Source organism: Seriola dumerili, unplaced genomic scaffold, assembly GCF_002260705.1.
Source record: "Seriola dumerili isolate Sdu_G_001 unplaced genomic scaffold, Sdu_1.0 BDQW01000003.1, whole genome shotgun sequence".
Classification (NCBI taxonomy): Eukaryota; Metazoa; Chordata; class Actinopteri; order Carangiformes; family Carangidae; genus Seriola; species Seriola dumerili.
In genome coordinates, this window is record NW_019174258.1 from 12,400,062 (window position 1) to 12,424,118 (window position 24,057).

General features: G+C 39.7%; 1 protein-coding gene across 4 annotated transcripts in view; it reads left to right on the forward strand.

Annotated features, from left to right (window-relative positions):
* The window catches only part of phkb (phosphorylase kinase regulatory subunit beta), a 106,361-nt gene that overhangs the window by 70,104 nt on the left and 12,200 nt on the right, over positions 1-24,057 (forward strand). For all 4 annotated transcript variants that reach the window (XM_022745578.1, XM_022745562.1, XM_022745570.1 and 1 more), the window contains exons 16-22: positions 4,893-4,948; positions 7,261-7,354; positions 16,838-16,921; positions 17,862-17,966; positions 19,329-19,411; positions 20,128-20,218; positions 23,769-23,827. In XM_022745578.1, coding sequence (XP_022601299.1) covers positions 4,893-4,948; positions 7,261-7,354; positions 16,838-16,921; positions 17,862-17,966; positions 19,329-19,411; positions 20,128-20,218; positions 23,769-23,827 — 572 coding nt within the window. The remainder of the gene's footprint in view (positions 1-4,892; positions 4,949-7,260; positions 7,355-16,837; positions 16,922-17,861; positions 17,967-19,328; positions 19,412-20,127; positions 20,219-23,768; positions 23,828-24,057) is intronic.

The window sequence follows — 24,057 nt, forward strand, 5'->3', positions numbered from 1 at the left end:
GTACTGGTTGGTAGCAGGATGATAATATGATCTTCTTCTACTTCACCTCTACACCTTGGGCCAGCAGAGCATCAGTTCTGCTTACTGGCAACTCTGAGGCCTCTGCTCTTGCCCATGTCTTCTTGAGTTTGTGACAGTGTTTCGGCACTAAATGTTCTGATCTGGTGAGCTGGATTTCCCCGAGGCACATTAACACGTCGTGTCTTAAAGTGAACAAACCAAACATGATACAAAAACCCCAACCTGCAGTTGTACCAGCACAAGGTTAATGTGCCAGAGTATCTCTTGGCCAGTCGCGACTATTTCCACCTGTTTTCAGTCTTCGTGCTAAGCTACTCCAATTAACTGCTGGCTGTAGCCTTATATTGAACAGAAAGATATGGGAGTAATATCAATCTTCTCCTGTAACTCTTGGCAAGAAAGTAAATAAGCATACTTCCTAAAATATTGAATTATTCCTTTAATTTAAAAATATTGTTTTAAGTTTTATTCATTTAATTTTGTGATATGGTGTAGCTTAAATTGAGTTTGAATCAGAGGGTAAATGAAGATGAATTATTAGGCAGAAAAATACAAAAACTCCAACTTGGAGCACTTTCCCTTTGTTCCTGTGTGAAAGGTACCTGTAGTGATGATCTTTTGTACAGTGTGCGTGTAAAACTTCTGGCTGGCCATGTCACAGTAAACTCACCTCCTCAGTTAGATCAATAATATGCTGAATCCTCACTGCTCGCCTTCCAGCGGAGCTCCCTCTTGTACACATACTACATTGTACACTGTTAGATATCATCCGTCTGTGATGTTGAGTGCATTCCAGGAGTTATTTCATGTTGCACTGATGCAATTCATGTTTGTGGCTTACTCAGCTTCCCTGAGCCCACCTTGTTTTCTTCTACTGTAGAATTCCCCCCAAACAGTAGCAGTCTGGAGCTGTAGCATTCGAAGGTTAGCGTGTGGGTTTAACGTGTAGGTGGAGACAGCTTAGTGAGAGTGAGAGAGCATGGATTTACAGTCAAGAGAAATTAAACGCACATCCATGTCCGCTGCAAGAGCAGTGCAAGACAGGTCAAAACAGCACACGTGTTTTCAGCCTCACTAAACACATTCGGACGTAATTTCTCTATTCAGTCCATTTCCTTTTGTGCTGTGTGATAATGCTTAGTTTAAACTTTCAGAACTTTAATTACCTGTGTTCAATTGCAAGACATTTGTTCTACCAGCTTTTTCACTTTTCATTAATTACGCTGAAATCCAATTACAGAGAGTGCTACATCAGTCTTTAAACTGTTAGATTTGGCCTGAGCTGTGCTGACATCAGACCAGTGCCCCCGCACCATTGGGTACGTCCTGGGTCCAATATGATTTGTTAACTACTTTCAGCAGTCTATTGCACAGTCCCCGTGGAGAAACGGCATATCTTTTCTCTTCCACCCCCCACCCCCCACCCCTCCCTCACAGACTTGACACCATTTCGGTCACGCTACATTGATGTTTTTGGGGTTCCTCCGAAAAAGCTTGTTTAAAGAAACATTTCAGGACTCATCTCATTTTCCTCCCTGTGGTCCGCGCAGTTGTCTGTCGGTGAGGTTCGGCAGGAGTGCACGGAGTGAGAGAGCGAGAGAGAGTGGGAGGGAGTGCATTTCTCCCGTGTCTCCATTATGCATTTCTATATCTTCTCCCTCGCCAAATGAGTCCTTTGTCTGCTCAGAGACCAGCGCTAATGAGAGAGTTGCATTGCAGCATTTTAGGAGCCATTGCTCCACTATTCATCAGGAGAGATTTGTGCTCAGCCGTTTTGTTTTTTTTTTTTTTGTTTTTTTCTACTCGGCCAACCCCCCTCTCTTCCCCTCTCTCTCTCTACTCTCTACTCTCTGATTGATGATAACGAGGTTGTTGGCTACAACCAGCTAAAATGGCTCCCAGCTCTCTGTGTGTGTGTGTGTGTGTGTGTGTGTGTGTGTGTGTATGTGTGTGTATGTGTGTGTATATGTGTGTCTGTGTGTGCGCGTGTGCGTGCATCCATGAGCATGCTTACTTGTGTGTGTTGTTCCCTGCCTCTCGGTTCTGTCATTTGCTGAATCTGAGCATCTGTGCTTACCGCCATCAACACTCCTGTGTCTTCATGTGCGAGACTGTTGCCGTGTTCTGTGTGTATACATGCATCAGTATACGCATGTGTGTGTGTGTGTGTTTGTGTGCCATTGAATGTGCACATATCAGGAGGCGATGTAAGGCCTCTGCTCCTGTGAGTCACACATTGCTGTCTGCTTCCTGAATAGCCCTGAATAGACCATCACTCAGAGCAGTGGAGATGATCGTCTCTGCTTGCTTCTACAAATAAAGAACGAGAGGATGCAAGGCACAGAAGGACATATACAGAGACATTTACGTCAGCATAAGACAAAAGCAGGAGAAAACCGAAGAAATGCACATTAGTTAATGTGGATAAATGGATAAAAAGACATAAATATGAATTTTAAATTCAAGTTTACAGGCATATACATGTATCAGGGGGAACAAACAATAAAAGGGACATTTTATTCTCACCTCCAAAAACACATTGATGCAGTCGCAGCTTTTGTTGGTGAAAGTTTCAAAATTCTGAAATGATGTCTTTCAACATTGTAGCTTCATGTGTATGTGATGTATTCTGGGTTCAGGTTCTCCACAACAAGACAATCAACTGTGATGTCTCTTGTCTGTGTTTACACTGATTGTCCACAAGCCCAAAAGGTCTGCGACTACAGCAGAGAAATGACTGCTCCCTCTCTTCTCCCTTTCTTTTCCTCTCCTCTCTTCCTGTCTTCTACCCTGTATTCAGGCTGCAGGCAACATGACTGATCTGTTGCTCCATTCTGGCCAATTGTCACTGTCTCCATGTTGTTTTAGTGCTAGTGTTACCTTGACAGGGCACTACTTCTTCTATCAAAGCAACATAAACCCATGTTTTTATTGCTTCAGTTTTGTCAGGTGTTAACTCATTTTTAAGAAACATGGATCGCTAGAAAGCATTAATTATGTAGTACATGAATAAATGTTTTTATTTTGTTTTTATTTTTTATCATTGTATAGTTTTATTGCTACAAATCATGTGGTTATGTTCAGAAAGCAGCACTGTACATGGAAGGGTGTTCTAATATAGGAAAATAGTAAATGTAGTAGAGATGAATAATGTTACGATGCAAAACCTGCTGGATTCATTGTGCATTGATTTGGTTTATTAGTAAGTTTCACACTTCACACTCTAGCCCCTTTATTCCTATACTGAAGATATAAACCTTTAAAAACATGTCACAAGTACTGTATCTAGTTTAATTTGTCAACATGTCTAAATAATTTCCTAAAACCGCTGGGCGCTGTGACTTTGAGCAAACCTTCACTCCAATAGGAGCAAATACGGGACTGACTCAAGATAAATGACAGTGGCCATGTTCAGTGGTAATGAGGGAACATGTCACCCTTTGCGACAGTGTGGCTCACTGAGTTGTGGACAGCAAATGGAGCTCTATGACACAGATGAATAAGCCACATCAAGCTTCGGCCACACTTGCTTCAGTTCATTGTCGGGTTTGGTGTTTAAAGTACAGAATAAAGTACAGAATACAACAAAATTCATCCTCAACTGTTAGTAGCTGATATTAACTGTAACAACAGACTGGAACTACTGTATATTTGGGGTGTACCGTTATAATGATGAGACCTTCCAGCCAATAGTTGGGACCAACTAACTAACATGATGTGTGGCTACTGGACAGTGTGTTAAGTCTGAGTGGCTGAAACACCAAATTATTATTTTCACCATGAGTTTTTTCTCCAATTACATGGTTAATATAATTTTGTTGTAACTCAGTAGTTTATTCAAATTTTGTCTGACCATTATTCATAGTCTCTTCACAAGGATATTAGGTGTTGGGATCATATGAAAATGAGAAAAGCAGCAAATCCTCACATTAGAGAGGCTGCAACCAGCAAAACGTGATGGGATTGCTACTGAATAAAAGGCTTAGAATTATTATGAAATATTCTTCGACTAATTTCTTTTCTGATTTTTAAATGTTCTGTTTTTTGTGTTACGTAGAAATGATGATGCATCTCTAGCTCTTTTGGCTATATCCTACTTCGCCATTTAATGTCATTTCAATTCATCTCACTGTGTGGGCACCAAAGTGGAGAAAACATTAGTGTTTCTGTTCATCTCTGCTCCTCCTTCCCTTTTACATCTCCCTCATCCTCCCTCTAATTCACATGTCCTTCCCTCCCAGCTCAGTGCCCCTGCATCTCTCATCAACCTTTGTTGGTTATTCAGAGTTTTCCATCCATCTATTCATTAGCTCCTTGAGGGTCGCAGGGGATGGGGCTGCAGCCAATCCCAGCTGACACTGGGCTAGAGGCGGGGTACACCCTGGATGTGCTGACAGTCAATCACAGGGCTGACAGACAACCATTCACCCTCACAATTCACACCTACGAGCAATTTAGAGTCGCCTGTCGTATTCAGTTTTACTTTCAGTTAAATAGTTAAATAGTTTTATAGTTGATGTAGCAATAATACAGGCTATTGTTGTTTACTATGGGAGTCAGCTGAATTATCTCTATCTCTCTTCCACACACACAAACAGAAATTAGTTCATTTCAGTTAAAATTCCAATTAAGTCTCCTGGTTTGCTTTACCGGCATGAATGTTAGATGAACCGCATAGACAAAGTAAGGAAATAAAAGGGCAACAATTTAAAAAAATAACTACTGCATAGTAGTGGACGTGTAAAATAATAATCAAACAAGAGGAGGAGGAAACACACAAACCAGTCTAACATAACACCCGATGCAACATCTGAAACATGTAGCAGGGATGTGGTTCACATGTTGATTTTTGTTCTCTGTCTCTTTCACAGGGTCCCATAGAGAATGATGTTGTGATTCACGTATCCCTGATAGCAGAGAGCCAGAGGTAATGTGTGTGTGTGTGTGTGTATATATATATATATATATATATATATATATATATGTGTGTGTGTCTCTTCATGTATTACAGGCCTTAACGCAGGGTTATTTTCCGCTCCTCTCTGAGCTACCTCAGTGCTGTAATTGTGGTGAGCTCATAAAGCTGGTGCTCAGCCTGACCTCCGCCATCGTCTGTCACTCTTCTCATTGTGCGTGTGGGTTTGTGTGAGTGTGTGTGTATGGATGCTTGGATACACGTGTAAGAGTGCGGGTGTGTGGAGGTATGTTAAACAGGGTCAAATGACTTTGTGAATCTTGTTAACCTGTAGCTTCATTTACTACTGCTGGCAAGTCCCCATCAGGAATCCTGATGCATCTTTTCTCACTGCTGTACACTAATGCTACACTATATGCTGTGGTTCAATTACAGCTACAGCTAGCAATGTGCGAAGCAGTTTTCAGTGTCCTGAATCACTAGAATTGCTCATTGCTTGACCGGAGCTTCATACTCCTGCTCACTGAGCTGAAAAACAGCCAACGGTTCATATTCTTCATGATCCCTGACTTTCACACACCAAACTCTGTTCATAATTCTTGATATTTTAAAGGTTTCCTTGCTGAATTTTTGGAGATGAACACTGGTTTTTAGTAACTTTGTAGGTCTTATTAACTAATCCACAGTCCACCAATTCGAGCTGCTGACTGTCATTCAGGACTCACATTCACTGTGTAGTACATTCAGTGAATGAATCACTGAACATGCACTGTTCCTTCGCAGTGAAAGGATCTGAGACAGTCTCAGGAGCCGCTGACAATCACTGAGTTTTTTTCAGTTTGTGCCATTTTTTTTGCTCTGCTCTTCATACCACATTCTGCCATTCACATAATCACTGCCATGCATATATTCTGCTGATGTATGTAAGAAGTTGTCATTCATATTTATTACTATAATTCACATATTTAAATACTATTCATAATTTTGTGGACGTTCAAATGTTTTTCTCTGCCAGTAATGACTCACTTATATTTTGTACTTGTTTCTATACACTACTTGTGACATGTTGCGTTGTGTTGTACTGTACATGTGTTGCTGCTGTGGCAAAGTAATTTCCCTGTGGGATCAATAAAGTACCTTGCCTAGACTTGAACACACCCAGTTTCTCCTGTTAACAAAATGACTTGAATCATTAACACCTGACTGAGAGCTCGACTGAACTGAGAAATGAACAAATTGTTTCAGAAAGTGATTTAGTTCAGTATTCATTCTTGAATTAAACAACAACACTGAGTTTTATATTTGCAAGAACACAACACCAATAGATGTAATAATGTTCTATAGACCTTAATGTTCTATTGACATTTATAAAGCTACAGATTTACAAAAGGTAAATCAGAATAGATTTAAAGGTCAGCAGATGGTGTAGGCTCACAGCACAGCATATTTGCAAGGGAATGATTAGTATTGAAAAGTAATTTGAGAAACGTTTTTCTAGATATAACATATAATTAACTCAATTTTTTTTTTGTGGGATTTTCGACTGGTGTAAGGTTAATTTTCAGCCACAGCTACAGGTAAAATGCCTAAGATTGTCAATTTGATATTGTTTTTTTTGGCTAGGCTACAAAAGGCCATCTTTGGAAGCACAAATGTCCGTGACTGACTAACTGAGTGATGAAGTTACACCACTGGTTGTTGCTGATACAAAATGAATTGGTGTGAACATTTTACTATTATGAGGGAGGCATTTAGAAAAAGTGCTGCCAACTTAGCGCCATTTTCGCTATGTTTACTGACTTACCAGAACCCTCTAGCGATTTTTTTTCAAAAAAGCATCTAGCCACTCTAGTGACTTTTTGGACAAACCTTAGCTACTTTCTGTAGAAGACAATTGCAAGTAAGTTGTGGATTTTGTCAGATACTTATGCAGTTAACAAATCAGAATTTTAGCAGTCCTGAGCAACAGCTTGGAAATAGTTTGGGAGTGACTGTTGGTTAACATGTAGTCTTAATGGGTCTTGTTACAGATACTATTTCAAACTTTATCTGTTGTCTGACAACAGAAACAAAAAAATATGTAAATGAGAACAATTGTATTGGAAAGAGTAAGAGAGAAGCAAATGGGTAAATGGCTGAAACTGGCTGACACTAGGCAGAATGCAGATAGGATCCAATGACATCACAATTTTGCTAACTGCCACATTTTATAAATTAGCGACCTCAATTATGCACATTGACCATACATAGTCCAATTATATACTAGGTTTTGACTTAGTCCTGATTTTTGACCTGGTCTTGTTTTTGTGTTTGTGCATCTGTAGATTACAGGTGTTTCTGAACACCTATGGCATTCAGACCCAGACGCCCCAGCAGGTGGAGCCAATCCAGATCTGGCCTCAGAAAGAACTGGTGAAGGTAACACAAGCACACGTTGGTACTGTTGCTACATTTAGTTTTCTTTTCTTGAATGGTACGTATACAGTTTACAATGTTATGGTGTTATGGTCATTTTGGAAGAAAAAAAATGGGTGCTTGACTTCAGAAACTAGTAGACACAAGCAGACTTTTCATTTCTAGCCAGCAACCATTGATTTTGGGAAAACATTCTTGCACACCTAAAATTCATAGTGAGAGGTGGGATCACAAACTCATAACTTAGAACAAAAAGCGAAATTCCTGCACAAATACTGTCCATCACTTGTACTTGTAATGTGTTAGGGATTTTTTGCCTTTTATTTACTTTATTCGCTGCAACATTAACTTTGTGAATTAGTTATAACTCCATTTGCAGCTGACTTTTTAATGCTCCGGGCTGATACCAAAATGAGAATCCTGCTGCATTGTTGCATCTGTCCCTAGCTTAGTTGTTACTAGTTTTCCATGTGGAAAGCATGAAAATAAAAGAGCAACAATATTCTTGTTTTGCAGAGTAAGGGTAGTTTTCCCTTGTGTTGAAGTACAATATGAGAATGAACATAAGAAAAATGTAGCATGAGACTGTTATTTCTACTGAACATGATGTAGTACAATACTAAACTATAGAACGATATGAGGCTACAAATACAACAGATGCCAGGCTCTACAAATACACGAATGACTTTGATAAACAGCACAAACGTTCAATTTATGCTGTAATGTTATATATATCTAACAGTATGTTTCACTTGAAAAGTAGAATAATGAGTGTGGCAAAGTCACCTTAGGTAAACTCAAATCCAATACACAGCAGGACAGAGACACTAATGTTAAACTCAGATATAGCAGTTAAAAGCATCTGTGACTGGTGTTCCATCAGCTCTCAAACCACAGATGTATTTGTCTTTGAATGGAGCTTTTTGTGAAGTAACCTGTTATCCCATGTAATAATGTGATTTGCTAACTAATGGGCCTTGATGGCCTTGGAAGTAATCCTAAATCCTAAATTTTGCTACGACTGTAGGTAACTAGCCAGGCATGCTAATGATCATGTCTTACATTAAAGCAGATAAACACTCACTTTTCCCTCTTGTGTTCTTGACTTCAAGAACTTTCAAGTTTAAAAAAACCCCTCCAAACTCTTTGTATCTGGAATATTTAGCTACACTCATTGAAACCTCACTGATAACAGAAATTTAGCAGTGCACAATTAACTGCAGCTACTTGGCCTTACACAATATCTTTAACTGTAAAAGGAGATTCCAGGTCATTCCTGTTCATTCCTGTTCATTGTGAATGATTGGACAGAAATTTGAGGGAAGGAAACTGTGACAGACTATTGATGGCACCCCACCTCCACCACAACTATACAAATCAATCTTACAGTCAACGAGATTACATTTCAGCAGTTAGCTATCAATATCCCAGCAGAACTTGGCTCAGTCAGTCCATCTGCTTGTCAGTCCAAGATTTCCTGCTCTTAAGATTTTCCCCTTGATTGTACCATCAATCACAACGAGGCTGCAGATTGGTCGAAGTGATTGATTCGTCAAACAGTGATTGTTCATGTTGATTGATCAGCATAATGGTGGAGCCGTCACTGTTTCACTTTGGCAAATTGGAGATGCATGGAGCTGAGCGGTTTTAACTTTGTTCTCAGAGGGGAACGTTAGAGATGAAGAACAGATGGAAAATATCTCAAATGCTGAGTTGTGGTATTCAGAAAGATTCATTTGGACTCACCTCCATCGTTACATTAACAACTGTTCACTCTTGCGTTTGAATATTTGAAGGTCAAAATGAGCGGATCAGTTCCTCAGATCAGTTGCAGATCTGAGGAGCTTCAGAAGAGAATGTAAAAGCTGCATTTGGATGAAATCTCTTTAACTTTAAAAGCTCTCAAGAATTCAGAGAAAAAGCTCTTTTTTAAGATCTTTGAAAATACATGGTGGTTTTTGAAGAAGCTGAATAGGCACCGACATTATGGTACTGCCTAAATGATGAAAGCACAAAATGAAATTAAATAAGTCGTTATTCCAACCTTATTCTCCCTTTTATGTTTTCCCATTTCCAAACCAGCATATCTACGTTTGGGTTAACAAACTGTTGCTTATATGTCACTTCAGATGGACTCTTTTCTCCAGCTCACCTTGGTGGCTTTTTTTTTAATGTAATGTTATTACAGTCTTTTTGTTCATGAAGAATTCCACAAAAAGCTTATGTTGTTTTCAGCAATCGTGCTGCTCTTGCAAGTCAAACGTTAAAGTTTTCTACCAGCTCAATTGAAACAGAAAATTAGAAGTCACTATCCAAAACCTATGATACATAAAAATCCTTGATGTCCTTTTTATTACAAGTCAGTGTTCTCAACAAAAGGGGAAGAGTTGGGATTCAATACCACTTCATAAAATCTGAATGGAGCAGCTCATGAAATTGAAATCCTTTCAAATCCCTTACCAGATCTAATCAGGTTTAACCTAAGTAACAAAATTAATAACTAACTCAATATTTAAGCTCTAAAACACAAAAGTCTTAGGTGTAGTTCCAAGATATATTTAATGTTTGCTTTTTTGTTGAATGGTATGTTTTATACATTATACATGCTCTGCTCTTTCATGTCATTAACTAATCAGCCAATCATGTGGTAACATTTCAATTATTGCAGTTCTGAAGCCTCAGTTATTCTGCACATCAAACATCAGAATGGGGAAAAATGTGACGGTGTCAGATACCTGGTTTGAGTGTTTCTGAAGCTATTGATCTCCAGGGATTTTCACACACAACAGTCTCTAGAGTTTTTACTCTACTAAAACAAAAAACAGTGAGCGACAGTTCTGCAGACTGAAACACCTTGTTGATGAGAGGTCAGAGGAGAATGACCAGACTGGTTAGAGCTGACAGAAAGGCTACAATGACTCAGATAGGCACTCTTTACAACTGTGGTGAACAGAAAAACATCTCAGATCTCACAACACACACAACCTTGAGGTGGGTGGACTACAACAGCAGAAGACCACGTCAGGTTCCACTCCTGTCAGCTAACAGAAATATGAGGCGGCAGTGGGCACAGACTCACAGTTGAAGTTGAAAACACATCAGCCTGGTCTGATGAATCTGGATTTCTGCTGAGGCACAAAGACAGTAGGGTCTTTGTGCTTAAAACCATAAATATATCTTCACTACTAAAGTGTAAAATATACCTTTAAGCACATTTTATGGGGAGTCACAGAAGCAGAAATTTTAATTAGCGTCACCATCATGAATCCATGGACCCAACCTGCTTTATGTTATATGGCTGCTGCTGGTGGTGTAATGGTGTGAGGATTGTTTTTCTTGGCACACTTGGATACTTTTAATACCAATATCAATACCAAACCTGAGTATTGTTGTTGACTATATGTATCACTTTATGACCATAGTTTACCATCTTCTAATGGCATGATAAGAGCCTAAGAAGAATCATGTCATAAATCAAAAATCCAGCGTATGACGTTTGGGATGTGGTAGAACAGCAGATGAATGATGAAGTGATGTCATTTTATCATGGAGCAGAATCTCAAAGGAATGTTTCCAACATCTTGTGGAATCAATGCTACAGAGAACTGAGGCCTTACCCAGTATTAGTGTGGTGTTCATAATGAAGTGTTCACTGAGTGTAAAGAGGGGATTTCATAAATGTATTTCTTAGTTAGTACTTTATTAACCTGGAATTGGATCCAAAATTCTGTTGCCATCTGTTGAAACCCAACCCTCGTTAATACACAATGAGGAGGGAGGAAAACAAGATGACTTTACCTGGATGAAAGCACTGCCAATCTTGGATTAAAAATAGCAACAGTCGTTCTGTGGGTGTAAATATTCCATTGAGATGACAAAATACTGGTCATCACATCTGGGATTTGTGTCAGTACATGTATCCTGTTGGTAACAGTCTGTTGTAACTTAGTGAGTAACAGTTTCAGCACTAGCTGTCCATTCTGCTTCTTTCATCTGTAGCAGATTACACCATTGGTACTGCCATATCTATGACACCAGCCACTACCCCACTTCCAACTTCAGTTTCACTCCCATCACATCCATCACTCAAACCCTAGTCTCTTCTCTCAATACTGTCCCTCATCTGCATGTGTGCCGTTTGAAGTTTACTATTTTCCTCTCCTGTCATATCTGTCACTCAAACATCCGATCTCCTCCCTAGCCTCTATTCCTTGTCTGTCATGTCTGTTATGTGGCATCTATTTTCTACCATGTTCTACAAACAAACAATTTCTGCTATCATGTCATCTCTCTCGGCTCTCTTCTCTCCTCCAGGCCTTTTTACCTTCTGTCCCTCGGCTGCTTTATCCTCCACCACATCCGCTTCTGTAACCCTATTCTATCCTCTAGGCCTACATCCTGCCCCGCCCCCATTACGTCCATTACACCAGACAACTCTCCCCTCCAGGTCTATCATCCGACTTTGAACTGTCATACCTGTTACTTCTCCCTCCTTACCCCTCTGCCTCTTTCTGCCGCGCGGTGCTCTTCCTCTCAGATGGATATGCAATTGTGAGTCAGAGCGGGCACTGTGCTGAATATTAAATCTGAAGACCAGCCAATCTTTCTTCCTCGACAGAATCTGTGTATCTTGGAGTCACCATCATTTCCAGTGCAGCAGGCTGCGTTTGCTCACCTCGCCTCGTCCCTCGCAGCCATTTGATTGTGTTGACAACAGCTGCCTGACGATGGGAGAGTGGCAATTACATTTCGCAATGTGTTATTCCCACCCGCGCACCCTAAAGCTTGTCCCCTTGCAAATCACTGCCTTGCCCAAAAATAGCCTCCCTTTTAGCTGTTTCTTTCCCTTTTTCATATCAGACAGCCGATGTGGGTGTCATAGTAGGTGACATTCTGTTTGTTGACACTCATTTTTTTCACATGTTGCAAGCAACACCTGGAGTCATCCGAATGAGGTCTCAAAAGGCTTTAAAGGAAAATTCCAGTATTTTTGCCCCAGTGTCGTTATATTTTTGTCAGTTATAACTGTTGGTCATGACAACATTTTGCTCAGGACTTTTGTTGGAGATATTATGAAAATACATGGGATGTTGAATGGGACAGCACAAGCCAACTGCAGCTTTAAATGTAACAGAAATCATCTCAAAAACCTGTTTTTACAGAAAGTAAAAAGAGAAACTAGTTGCATAGAAATGCTGGTAGCTGCTGTACAAAATCCCTTCTCTGTGTTACTATCCCTCCACCATAGCTCAACAAGGAAATGCTATCCAAGGGAATCTTTTACAAAAAAGAATGTGACTTTCCCTCTGTAACTTTGTGATGTCACAACAAAGCAGTGACCACTCTCAGCCATGCCTCAAGCCCCACCCACCTGGACAGGGCTTGGTTTGTCTGAGTGTTTAACTGAAAACTGCTTTATTTTTATTCATTACTCAGAAAACAGTGAGCCAATCAGAAGAGAGGCTCAGAGTAACCTGTTGTTACTAGAGCTCCAGAGAGAAGCCTGAGAGAGGAGATGTAAGACTATTCAGAGATGCTTTTGGTGCATAAAACCACAAATATATCTTCAACACAACACTTCAAATAAAACACAGGAAAAGTGTAAAATATACCCTTAAACACATTTTATGGGGAGTCCCAGGAGCAGAAATTTTAATCCCAAATTTAAAGGTATGTACAGTGTCATATTGAGCTGTTTGGCAAGATGCTGAACTGCCACTTACTTTAAGTCCCTCTGGATGACAGCATCAGCTGTCAAAGTAAATCTGTTATGTGCATTTTTTGACACCCAACAGTTACATTTACACTATTTGGGGCACCAACCCAGCAATGATAAAACGCGCGGGAACATACTCCTGTCTGAGCTCCTGTCCACCTGAGGAATGTCTCTATGGTGAATTAAAAGTTTTGCAGAGTTTGTCACACCTTGTGGCCACTGCAGAAGTATAAAATACAGCTTTTGAATATAGCTTTTTATTATCTCTCCCGCCTGCCAGGCTTGCTGTTTGTGCTGCGGTCTGTGGAAATGTGAGGGAATGAAAGGATGCTTTGATAGGCTGCCTGTGTGTTGTCGTTCTTCATTGGTATTCTGCACACAGGAAGTGTTGGGTGCAGAGGTTCCTCCCTCGCTTTTCTCCTCCAGGTCTCATCCTTGTCTTTTAGGGCTGTGATTTGCAATTCCGCTTCATCCTCAATTAACATTTCTCTTTTTTTTTTTTTTTTTTTTTACATAAAGATTGTACTTCTCCCTCTTTTTGTGTAATTTCTTATAATTGGTCCAACCCTTGCCTTCTCCTGTTGTGGTCAGTACAGGCTTTTCAGGGCAGTTAGCAGTGAGTAGCTCTGCTGTGCACATGGCACAGGAGTAGCAGAGCACCACCTTTTGGCTGACACCATGTATTGCAGTTGGTTTGAGACAGTAGAATGCGGCACGGAGAGCTTGACGGGCAGATCTCCTGCTGTGCCACTTGAGTGTGTGGGTGTACTGATGCTGTTTCATGATAAGACAGATTGGGAGGGAAGAAGTACTCACACTCAGCCAGACACATCAGAAAACACAAGTGTAATGCACAAAACACACATAAATAATAACTTGTGGCGAGTGTGTCACACCACTGGGCTTGAAGCAAGCAGAGCAGAGAAATCAATGTCCATCTTCTTTTTCTTTTTTATCTTTGAATCAGTGTGTTTTGACAGCGGGCAACACAGCAGTAAGAAGCTTTTATCTGAAGCACCAAAGTAATGCACTGGAAACTGAGCTTCTGTATCCTCCATGCTGCCATCTCTAGATGCATTTCAGAGACGGCTGGGGGAGAAGGCCAAGACCTTTTCCTCTGTTTTCCTCTGTTTTGTCTTTGGCTAATTACTGCAGCACCTGTGAAGACGGTCAAGGATTCCTATTTATTTGTCTTGCTCTTTAAATATATACTGTAGATGCGTAATTGTGCAGCATTACCAATGCCTCAAATAATGCAAAAGACTTAAAGTACAACAGTGTTGTTGACCGGAGCTTGTGTTAAGGTTTGAGCTGAATCAGCTCTAGAAATCTAAATTGAACCTGTGGTGTGTGAATCAAACTTTTTCTAACGGACACTGCAGGATTTTCATTCTACCAATTAAGTGTGAAACTTGACCTCAGCAGCCCCGAGCTCAGCTTCTTCAGCCAAACCCTGTTGGAGTTGAGCATTAATGTCAAGCTCTCTCCTAGTCTCTTTGTGCTGGACATCCTACACTGCTGATGTAAACGATTTTTAGTCCATAAACTTCTTTTATACCTGACTTGACTCTGTGTTTTCACCTTCGGACTGTGGGATCTGGCTGTGTGTGGAGAGACAGGACTTCTAACTTGATTAAACCACAGAACCTCTCCCGTAGAGCCGGAGAGGATGGAATTACAGTGTGCAAACAGATTATGCGTTGACCATGTAGAAACCACCTACTGCTACCACCTACAGCTCAAAATAAAGGACTCTGATCTATATCAATCCCGGTTTTGAAAGTAGAATTGGAACATTTTATTGAGTTTCTGTACCCAAAAAATATCGATCTGAATTCAAGTTTTAGTTTTATGAATGAGTAAATGAGTAAGTTCACCATTTTCCAATTATGTTTTAATTTATCCCAAAACAAGATAACTTTACTGTAGTTTAATCTAAAGCAAGAAAACATCTCTGCTGGTAGATATTTTAACTTGTTAAAGGGGCGCTCCAGTCATTTATTGTAGCATTGCACTTCCATATAGTTGGTTAACTTGCAAGGAATATATTATAAAAGGAGTAGTCAAAATCAAAGCAGCAGAGACTGAGCTATAAAGACTTTACCGGATGGGTCGACTTCCACTGGATCCTACACCTCCCATAATGCAGCCAACAGTGCCTCTTCTTTAGACCCTCCCACCCACATCTTTCAAACTCCATATCCTGTCCAGGATAACCCGAATGACATCATCAGGGTTATTTTGTCAGACTTGACAAATATCAGAGTCACAGAAGATGTTGTATAACTGTAAATCTCCCCATTTAAACGCACCTTTATATGTCAAATTTAAGTTTCTCTATAAAGATAAATTGAAAATAAAATACATTAATAATAATATAACAATAATAATGATAATATACTAATATACTAAAAATTACCATTGCCAAGAAATACTAAGATTTCCCTGTTTGCTAATCTCCTGCCCCAGACAGTGATTCCCCAGCCGTAGGTGGGTGGTTTCCTGTTTTATTCTTCCAGAGCAAAGAGCAAAATTGTAAGAAACAACTTATTCAGTGTGTTTATCTGTTCAAACATAAGCTGCAAATGTTAGCATGAGAGCTTATTACCTACAGTAGTAACCAAGCAATACTTCCAAAGCCAAGGAGCATATCATTAAGTAACTGCATTATTTTGTGCCACACAGTTTAGAGTAGCAGTAGCAACTCGGTCGGTACCTGAGACATTGATCAAGTTGCAAAACTCATGGATCGGTTCTCATCTGCAGGAAGCCTTTCCCCCTTGTCCAGATGAAACATATTTGAAAATATAAAGCATAAATCTAAAATCTTTGTTGCTTCTCCAGGTAGGATTTTCTACAGTAAGCATGCATTTAGTCAATATGTGCACATTTAAGACACAGGCTCTCCTTTTAAAATGTGTCAGCTGGATATAAAGTCAGCTGGAGACATTTTTCAAGCAATTCACAATGTTCATTTACTGGCTAATTATAGCTGATTAAATCTCTTAGGGACAGTCAGCATTTCAGCCGACAAAATGAACACTGAGAAGCCTGCTTTTGTTGACGTGCGTGTGAAACTGAATGCCCATTATACAAATATAGGTATGAATTCATTAATTTTTAAAATGGCTGTGTTTAAAATTGTATTATACGCAAAGATGTCAATCCAGGTGGTAAGTATCAAAATGCATGCTGTCGTTTATTTATTATAATGACGACTCATCCAGGTCTCAGTGTCTCTTATTATGGGCCTCTGCATCTCAGTACAAAACTGTTATCAGCTCCAGTGCCCATGGGTGTACTTGGGTCCACTAAGCATGCCACTGATGGCAGCGCAGGGACCTTTCATTATCGCTACATCTCATAACATTACATAGAGCTAATATCACGAGGTGGTTCTGCCATACGGAGGTCATTTCAGCTTATGAACAACAGAAATATCTCAGTGGGACAGACGGATGAGGGACTCACTCTCATTATGATAAGCCGCGTGACATTTTGAATCAAATATGATATTTTTAATCTCGAGGTGATGCTGATGCGATTGCAGGGAAATGTACAGATAAACATTTTAGTTTTCTCTTAACTCAGAAAAGCTAGCATTAATTTGTGCAATGTATCTGTATGTAAATGTGTGTGTGTGTGTGTGTGTGTGTGTGTGTGTGTGTGTGTGTGTGTGTGTGTGTGTGTGTGTGTGTGTGTGTGTGTGTGTGTGTGTGTGTGTGTGTGTGTGTGTATGTGTGTGTGTGTGTGTGTCTGTCTTCCTGTAGGCATACCGCTTCCTTGCCATCAATAAGAAGCTGGGCTTGAGTGGGCGTCCAGAGAGGCCAGTGGGCTGCATCGGGACCTGCAAGGTATATGAATTTGTGCACACACATGCCCACACACACACCTACATACATGTGCATACTTACATGCACACACACACACGTGCAGTCCATGTTGCCCTTCTGCACAGGTCATGGGTGAGCACTATCACACCTCCCACATATTGATCTGCATAATTTTTCCCAGAGCTCTGAGGAGTCAACTCCTGCTCAGAAACTCAACTCGGAGAAGAATTTTTTTCTCTTCTTCAGACATACAATACGCATCAGTGAATGCAGAATAGATTTAGCTGATTCTGAGGACTAGCTGCATTTTAATATGCTAAGCTGCTGTCAGGCGGTCTGTCTGTGTGTCCGTATGTGTGCATCTTAAGTGGTTTTGGGAGTGTGTGTGTGTTTGTGTAGTCAATGTGTGCGTGCTAATATCTCTTGCTGATGTTTTTTTTGTAGCTTCTACCAAATGAAGGTCACAGCACGACCAAATAAGTTGAGCGATAGCAGCTTTCTCAAACAAAGGCATCGCCAAACAAATGAATCATGGCTTCCAACGCATTGCTAAGACAATATTATAATGGAACATTTATGGGGAAGATGGCAGACTGCCAGAGGACATTATCATCATCAGTGTGTCTGTATGGTTGTGGGTGTGTGGGTGTGTGTGTGTGGGTGTGTGGGTGTGGGTGGGTGTGTGTCTATGACAGTCTGTATGTGTGAAAGAGAGATTTGAACCAGTTGTGTGTATGTACTGTGTGTTACCAGGAGTGGTTGTGTAGCTCCCGTGTCCCCTCTATCTTAGGATTGATGGCTTGTTTTATACGCTGCCCAGAATAATGTATACGTGGCTACTTGTGAGCCATCCGTCTTCTAATGCAATGGTGTGGGTGTCTGTCTGTGTGTCTGTGTGTGTGTGTGTGTGTGTGTGTGTATGTATTTGTGTGCGTGTGCTTGTGTGTGTGTCTCCTTCTAGATTTATCGCATCCTGGGCAAGACAGTGGTGTGCTACCCAATAGTGTTTGATCTAAGTGACTTTTACTTGTCCCAGGATGTTATGCTGCTGATTGATGACATTAAGGTAAGTCAGGGTCACACTTCTGGGATTCAGCAGTGCCACGGGACCACAGCGAACCACTCTTTATGTTCTCGCAGAACTTAAATAACTAGTCACAGCCTGACATTTGTGAAAAGTGCTGCTTTGGTTTGATTGCATACTTTTCCTAAGCAACAATCTTCTACACTTTCTTTGATTGGCTGATCAAGTTGAGTTTGCAAACAAACAAAATGAAACTACAGCTTAGTCCCCTCTCGTTTGAATTTTTTTTTTTTGCGGCCTAAATAATAGGAATAGTGTGACATTTGGGGAAAATGCTGTCTTGATGAGAGTTAGACGAAAAGATTGATTCCACTCTCATACATGTTATCTGCACTAAAGATGAAGCTTGAGCCAGGAGACAGTTGGCTTATCTTAGCATAAACAGACTACAGGCAGGAGGAAACAGCTAGCTTAGCTGCTGAAATCTGCCGACCAGGATCTCTAAAACTCACTAATTAACGCTGTTTGTTAAATCCGCAGTTATTAGCGGTATCAATCCTCTCGTCTAACTACAGGCAAGAAAGCAAAAAAAGTCTATTTCCCAAAACGTCAAACCATATATCACTGATACCATACAATAGTGGATCAGCTTCCAGCCAGTTGGTGACTGTTTGAACTTTTCTAAACAGTTATGAAAAGCTTCTCTTTCCTGAGACTAATCTTCAGCTACAGGCCATCCTCAGGGCCCAGAGATTCACCTTCATACTGCAACGTCCCCAGTTCAGTTCAGTTCATGCTGCACGTCAGCTCCTCTGTCTTTCTCTGTATTTCCCGTCTGTCTTCTCCATCATCCGTCAGATTAAGGCAGAGACATTGTATTTATAGATGATGCAGCAGTGCTCTCTGGGCAAGAAAGTCACTATAAACATATTGTATGTAACGTAACATATTGCAAAATCTATTTTACAGTATTATTATTATGAGTTGTACACTTCATGAGTTATAATAAATAAGCCAGTGTCATATCTGTACAGGGCCTGACCACCTATTTTCATGCATACAGTATAAATGAAGTATTATTACACATTAAACATTTAATATGAACACATTCAAATATTGTTTCCATAAATCAGTTATTTTAAAACCTTTCCCAGCAATCTTTCATCACAACTGTTGATTCTATTCAAAGTGTAACAACTGTCAATTTTAGTTTAATTTATATTTTGAAGACAAATGAGTCTTGATCAAAAACATCAGATTCAAATTTAAACTTTAAATTGTTTACCAGGTGAGGAAATTGAACATTGTAATAATGGCGCTGATTCAGTTTCTGCTCAGAAACAGTGGAAATCTTGTGTGTCTGCGTGTTTGTGTGTGTGTGTGTGTGTGTGTGTGTGTCTGCAGAACGCCCTGCAATTCATCAAGCAGTGCTGGAAGATGCAGGGACGTCCTCTCTTCCTGGTTCTCATCCGCGAGGATAACATCAGGTAATATATACACTCCATAATAGCTTTTTTTAAATCTTTTTTTCTGTCTTCCTGTCCAATGATAGCTTCCTCACAGCATCCTTCCCTCTCCTATCTCTCCATACATCATCTTTTATCTCTTTTGTTCTGTCTGAAGCTCACGACAAAATGTCTTTACAGTCACACTGCAATTTAGTTCATTTTTTGAATCCAATATTTCTCTCTCTCTCTCTCTCTCTCTCTCTCTCTCTCTCTCTCTCTCTCTCTACACACCTCTCTTCCCTTCTATGTGTACTATTTATCTTTATAGCAGGAAGGTGCTACTGTATGTGCTTGCTGATTGGACGATAATGTTTCTCATTTGTATCACTATAGCTTGGCTGGTGGGCTGATTACGGCGGTATTGACCATTATCCAAGGAGCCATATGTTAAATGTGCTACAAACGCTAAAACAGCCACACTGCAGCATCTGGAATGAGTCAGTGGGTTCTCACAGAGGCGACTCAATAGTCATTAGTTTGCTATTGATCGGGATGATGACCTGTATAGATAGCGACAGCAGACTGAATAAAGCAGTGAGGGTTTGGTTGAAGAGTGCTGATTTATTCAGAAGTTTCAGCTGCGATTATTTCATACTGATACTGTTAGGTGTAATACACTGTGTGGAATATAATAGTTTAGAGAAACGATGGCAGGAAAAGGAACAAAAAAAACATTGTACCCTTTGTCTCACCAGGGGGAGCCGCTTCAACCCAGTCTTGGACATGCTGGCATCTTTCAAGAAAGGCAGCATTGGAGGGGTCAAAGTTCATGTCGACAGACTTCAGGTTTGTGGATCCAATGAATGAAATGAGGTACATAATTAATGTAGTCTTTCATTCAGCCATTGATAATCACCTTGCATATCAGGGATGCAAATTTTAGTGGAATGTCCTTAATGGATTTTTCGTGTTTCCATTCAGTAGCTGGATAATGACACAAGTGCGAGTTTTCCATAACGAAGGCGAAAAAATCTAAATGAATTAGAGTTTCATCAATAAAATAACATAATTTAAATTCTAATAACAAATCAATGGCTTGTTCTGATGTCGTATTGTCACTATTCAAAAATACTAAATATATCAAATGACACACGACTCATTTGTCCCATTTTCCTTGTATCTACAAAAACACCTGCAGCCTTCAACCACACACAACCCTTTGCAAGTAAACATGAAATATCTCACACCAGTCTTGCAAGACAACAGACTTCAGTCTTCCTGATTTTATGTAAGATTATAAGCACACCTTCCCTCAGTGGTCAGGGTGAGTTGAGCACTGTTGGCTCAGTTTTGTAGTCGTCCAGCTGCTGAAAACTGATGCTCAGGTAGGAGAAATGTCTCTAGAGCGCACATATACTCTAGCACCAACTTTATGTGCAGAGGCATATGCATAAACTTTTTACTTCCTCCAATATAATGGATTTTAATTGATTCAGTTTTACACAGCAGTTTAGTGTTAATAGAAGAATCAGTGACATCCCTGCTTAATGTACATTTTCAAATATTTTGTATTATAATATTACTGTATATTTCTCCATCACAACTACAATCAGACAGTGGTTTCAGCTTTCATCATCTTTGAGCTATATTTCATATCAAGAACCAGTATCTGTCTTTGTGCTTTTTTATTGAACAGTCGTACATTTTACTGAGAGGATCAATGGTGTTAGAACATTCTGATCTATACAAGTGAACCACTGAACCAGTGTTGCCATTATTGTTTGCACAGTTTTGATTGTTTGCATATTGTGAAGGGTTTTCTTAAGGTGCCTGTCGGAGGAGAATATGCCACCTGCTCTCTTCTGTTGGATAATACCGCTGTCTCTGAAATGAAAATTGGCTTAATATTACAAATGATTCAATAAATTGTGTTTCAGGGCTTCATCTCTTTCTTTGATAACAAACAAAAATTTCCCCAGTTCTTAATCTGAAGTCCCTCCTCATTTCAATAGCAACACCAGTGTTTATCTGTACGTCGACCTTGGTCTGTCGGATTCAATTTTTAAGGCAGTCTGTTTTTGTTTGTCTTGGAAAGGCGGAGCTGGCTGGAGCCTGGACTGTTTTTAGAAAGAGATGGGAACCATTGGGGTGAAGCTTTTTGTGATTTGTAAACAAATACATTGGAGTGACTTGAACAACGAATTAAATAGTACTGTAAATGAATAGGTTAGAAGTCCAAACCGCCAATGCATCTTTTGACCTAATGAGAAATCTGAATGGGACACGTTTCAGTTGACATTACTGGGTGATACCATATTTGTGCCATGAGGGCATAAATGAAGCAAGTATATTAAGTGTGCTATGAAAGATGCTATGAAAGCCAGAGTCCTGCAGAGAAGCAGTCAGACAGGGCTCAGTACACATTGCAATGCCTCCTAAAAGCTTGCAAAGAGGGAAGAAACTTCAAATCACATTTAAAAATAAAATACCACAAAAAACGAAAGGAAAAAAATCACATTGTCACACGGCTTCACTTGCTCGATTTTGCATTCATGACTGGTAATAATTCTGTTCAGCTGTTAATTCATTGCAGTTTCATCAGGACGATTGCTCTCCAAGCCAGTGGACGGGCCATGAAAACATGACACCAAAGTTCTTTAAGTCAGGAGAGTGAGGAGGAAGAGATGCAGAGAACTGAAAAGCTGTCAAAGACAGAAAATGTCAGCAGCTGCTGTTCCCAGTGCACCAGGAGCACAGACATATAATTGACATTTGTGAGGCATGTAAGCACTGATATGGCAATTTGTGCTGAACTCGTGATTTTATTTCATCAGTCTCACTGCAGTTCACCACGAGTTACCCTACAGGTCAATGTCAGTATTATCAGTTATGTGTATGTTTGACAAATAAACATATTAAATGTATTATTTTATCCAAATCATTGCTAAAACAATGAATTTACAAAATGTTAACAACATTTTATTATATTATTACTATTATGTCTTCATTTTTTTTTAAATCACACTACATAGGACATTTTTAAACCACGCATTTAAACTTGATGTAAGCTATTTTTGCTCCTGAAGTACAAAAGGAAGAATGAAAACAATTATTTGTGTTAATCGAAACCAAGATATCGACCCCTGATTTTTTCATAGTTTGTGCATCAGAGGGTTAAAGCTTCTATAATCAATATTTTTATACATTTTAATCTATTTTATATAATTTTAACAATTGATCACATGACCACCTGTAATGTAAAGGGGTCATTCACAGTGATAGACCCACAGAGAATAATTACCTGGCTCTGCAGTTTCCCTCAGCCCTTAGCATCTTTTAGTTCATTGTTTTGGTTTTGCAATAACTTTAATGTCTGGTTCAGTCTCGCCACTCTCAACAACCTTGTTTCCAACAGCAGCAGGAAAAAGAGCTCTAAAACCCAAATGCAAGTCCCTCATATTCAACAATATGTTATCTATATTAAAATGGTCATTTTGATTGTAGCATTGCATTTCTGTTCTTTACTATGCTGTCTGCTTTGTTCACTTCATATGTGAAGATGCTTCCTCTGTAAAATTTCACTCTCAGCTGTGTTCATGAATTTAAACATGAACAGTTTACCGCAAATAATTATGAGTTTTAATAGAGACTGTATTGGGTTAACACAACAGATCCTCATGACGGCAAAGAAAATAAAGCCAAGCCGAGGTAGAACTAGAATTATTCTCAAAACTTTAACCAACTGCTTTGTCAAACTTATGACAGGTTTTCCAGCCTCAGCTTCTCTCCCAGAGTGTTTGTGGTGTTCAGCAGAGACTTACTCATATGATTTTTTTTTTTGCTTTAAACGTCTTCCTTCCATTTGCCTGTTTGCTATTCACTTCACAACTAACACCTACAGCTTTGAAACACTCCCCCTCTTCATCATCTCATTGTTATGGGGAGCAGGATTGCTGCTCTCCTATACGCCTCTTATTTTTGTTTTTGGAGTCGACTTCAGTTGGAATGGTTAATATCACATTTAGACCACAGGAGCAAGTCATATTGAACTGTGCTCTTTATTCCTGCACAGCTGTGCTTTTAAAATACGCAAACTTTTATCATCACATTACTGTGTTAGACACTCACTTGCTACTGCAGCCATGCACATTTGGATCACTCGAAATGGTGAACTTAGTTCACACTCTACTACTGTGTGTTTTAATTTGTTATGAACTGCATTATTCAGACCTCCCCTTGGTGATTTATACAACACTGTCTCATCACCTCATCTGGTTTTGTGCCTTTAGAGTATGATTTCCTCATACGTTTCTTTACACTGTGGCATCTCTTGTATATTGCAGCCTTACTGACAGAATAAATCATTAAATATTTATTTTTCTCATCAACCTTTTAGACCCTGATATCTGGAGCAGTGGTGGAGCAGTTGGACTTCCTGCGTGTTAATGAGGCAGAGTAAGAATTTTCTCTAGTCTTTAGGCTTGATTTGTCAGAGGTCAGTGTTTTTGCCCCTGTCATAATTGCTAAACTGCAGTACAACTGACATGGATACTTGATTTGACATTTTTTCAGGATCAATAAATCAGTTTAGCGTAACATAACAAAATGTCAAAGCAACAATGCCGGCATTATTTTGTTTGTTGCTTCAAATGTGAAATGTTGCAAGTGGGAATATCAAGCAGTGA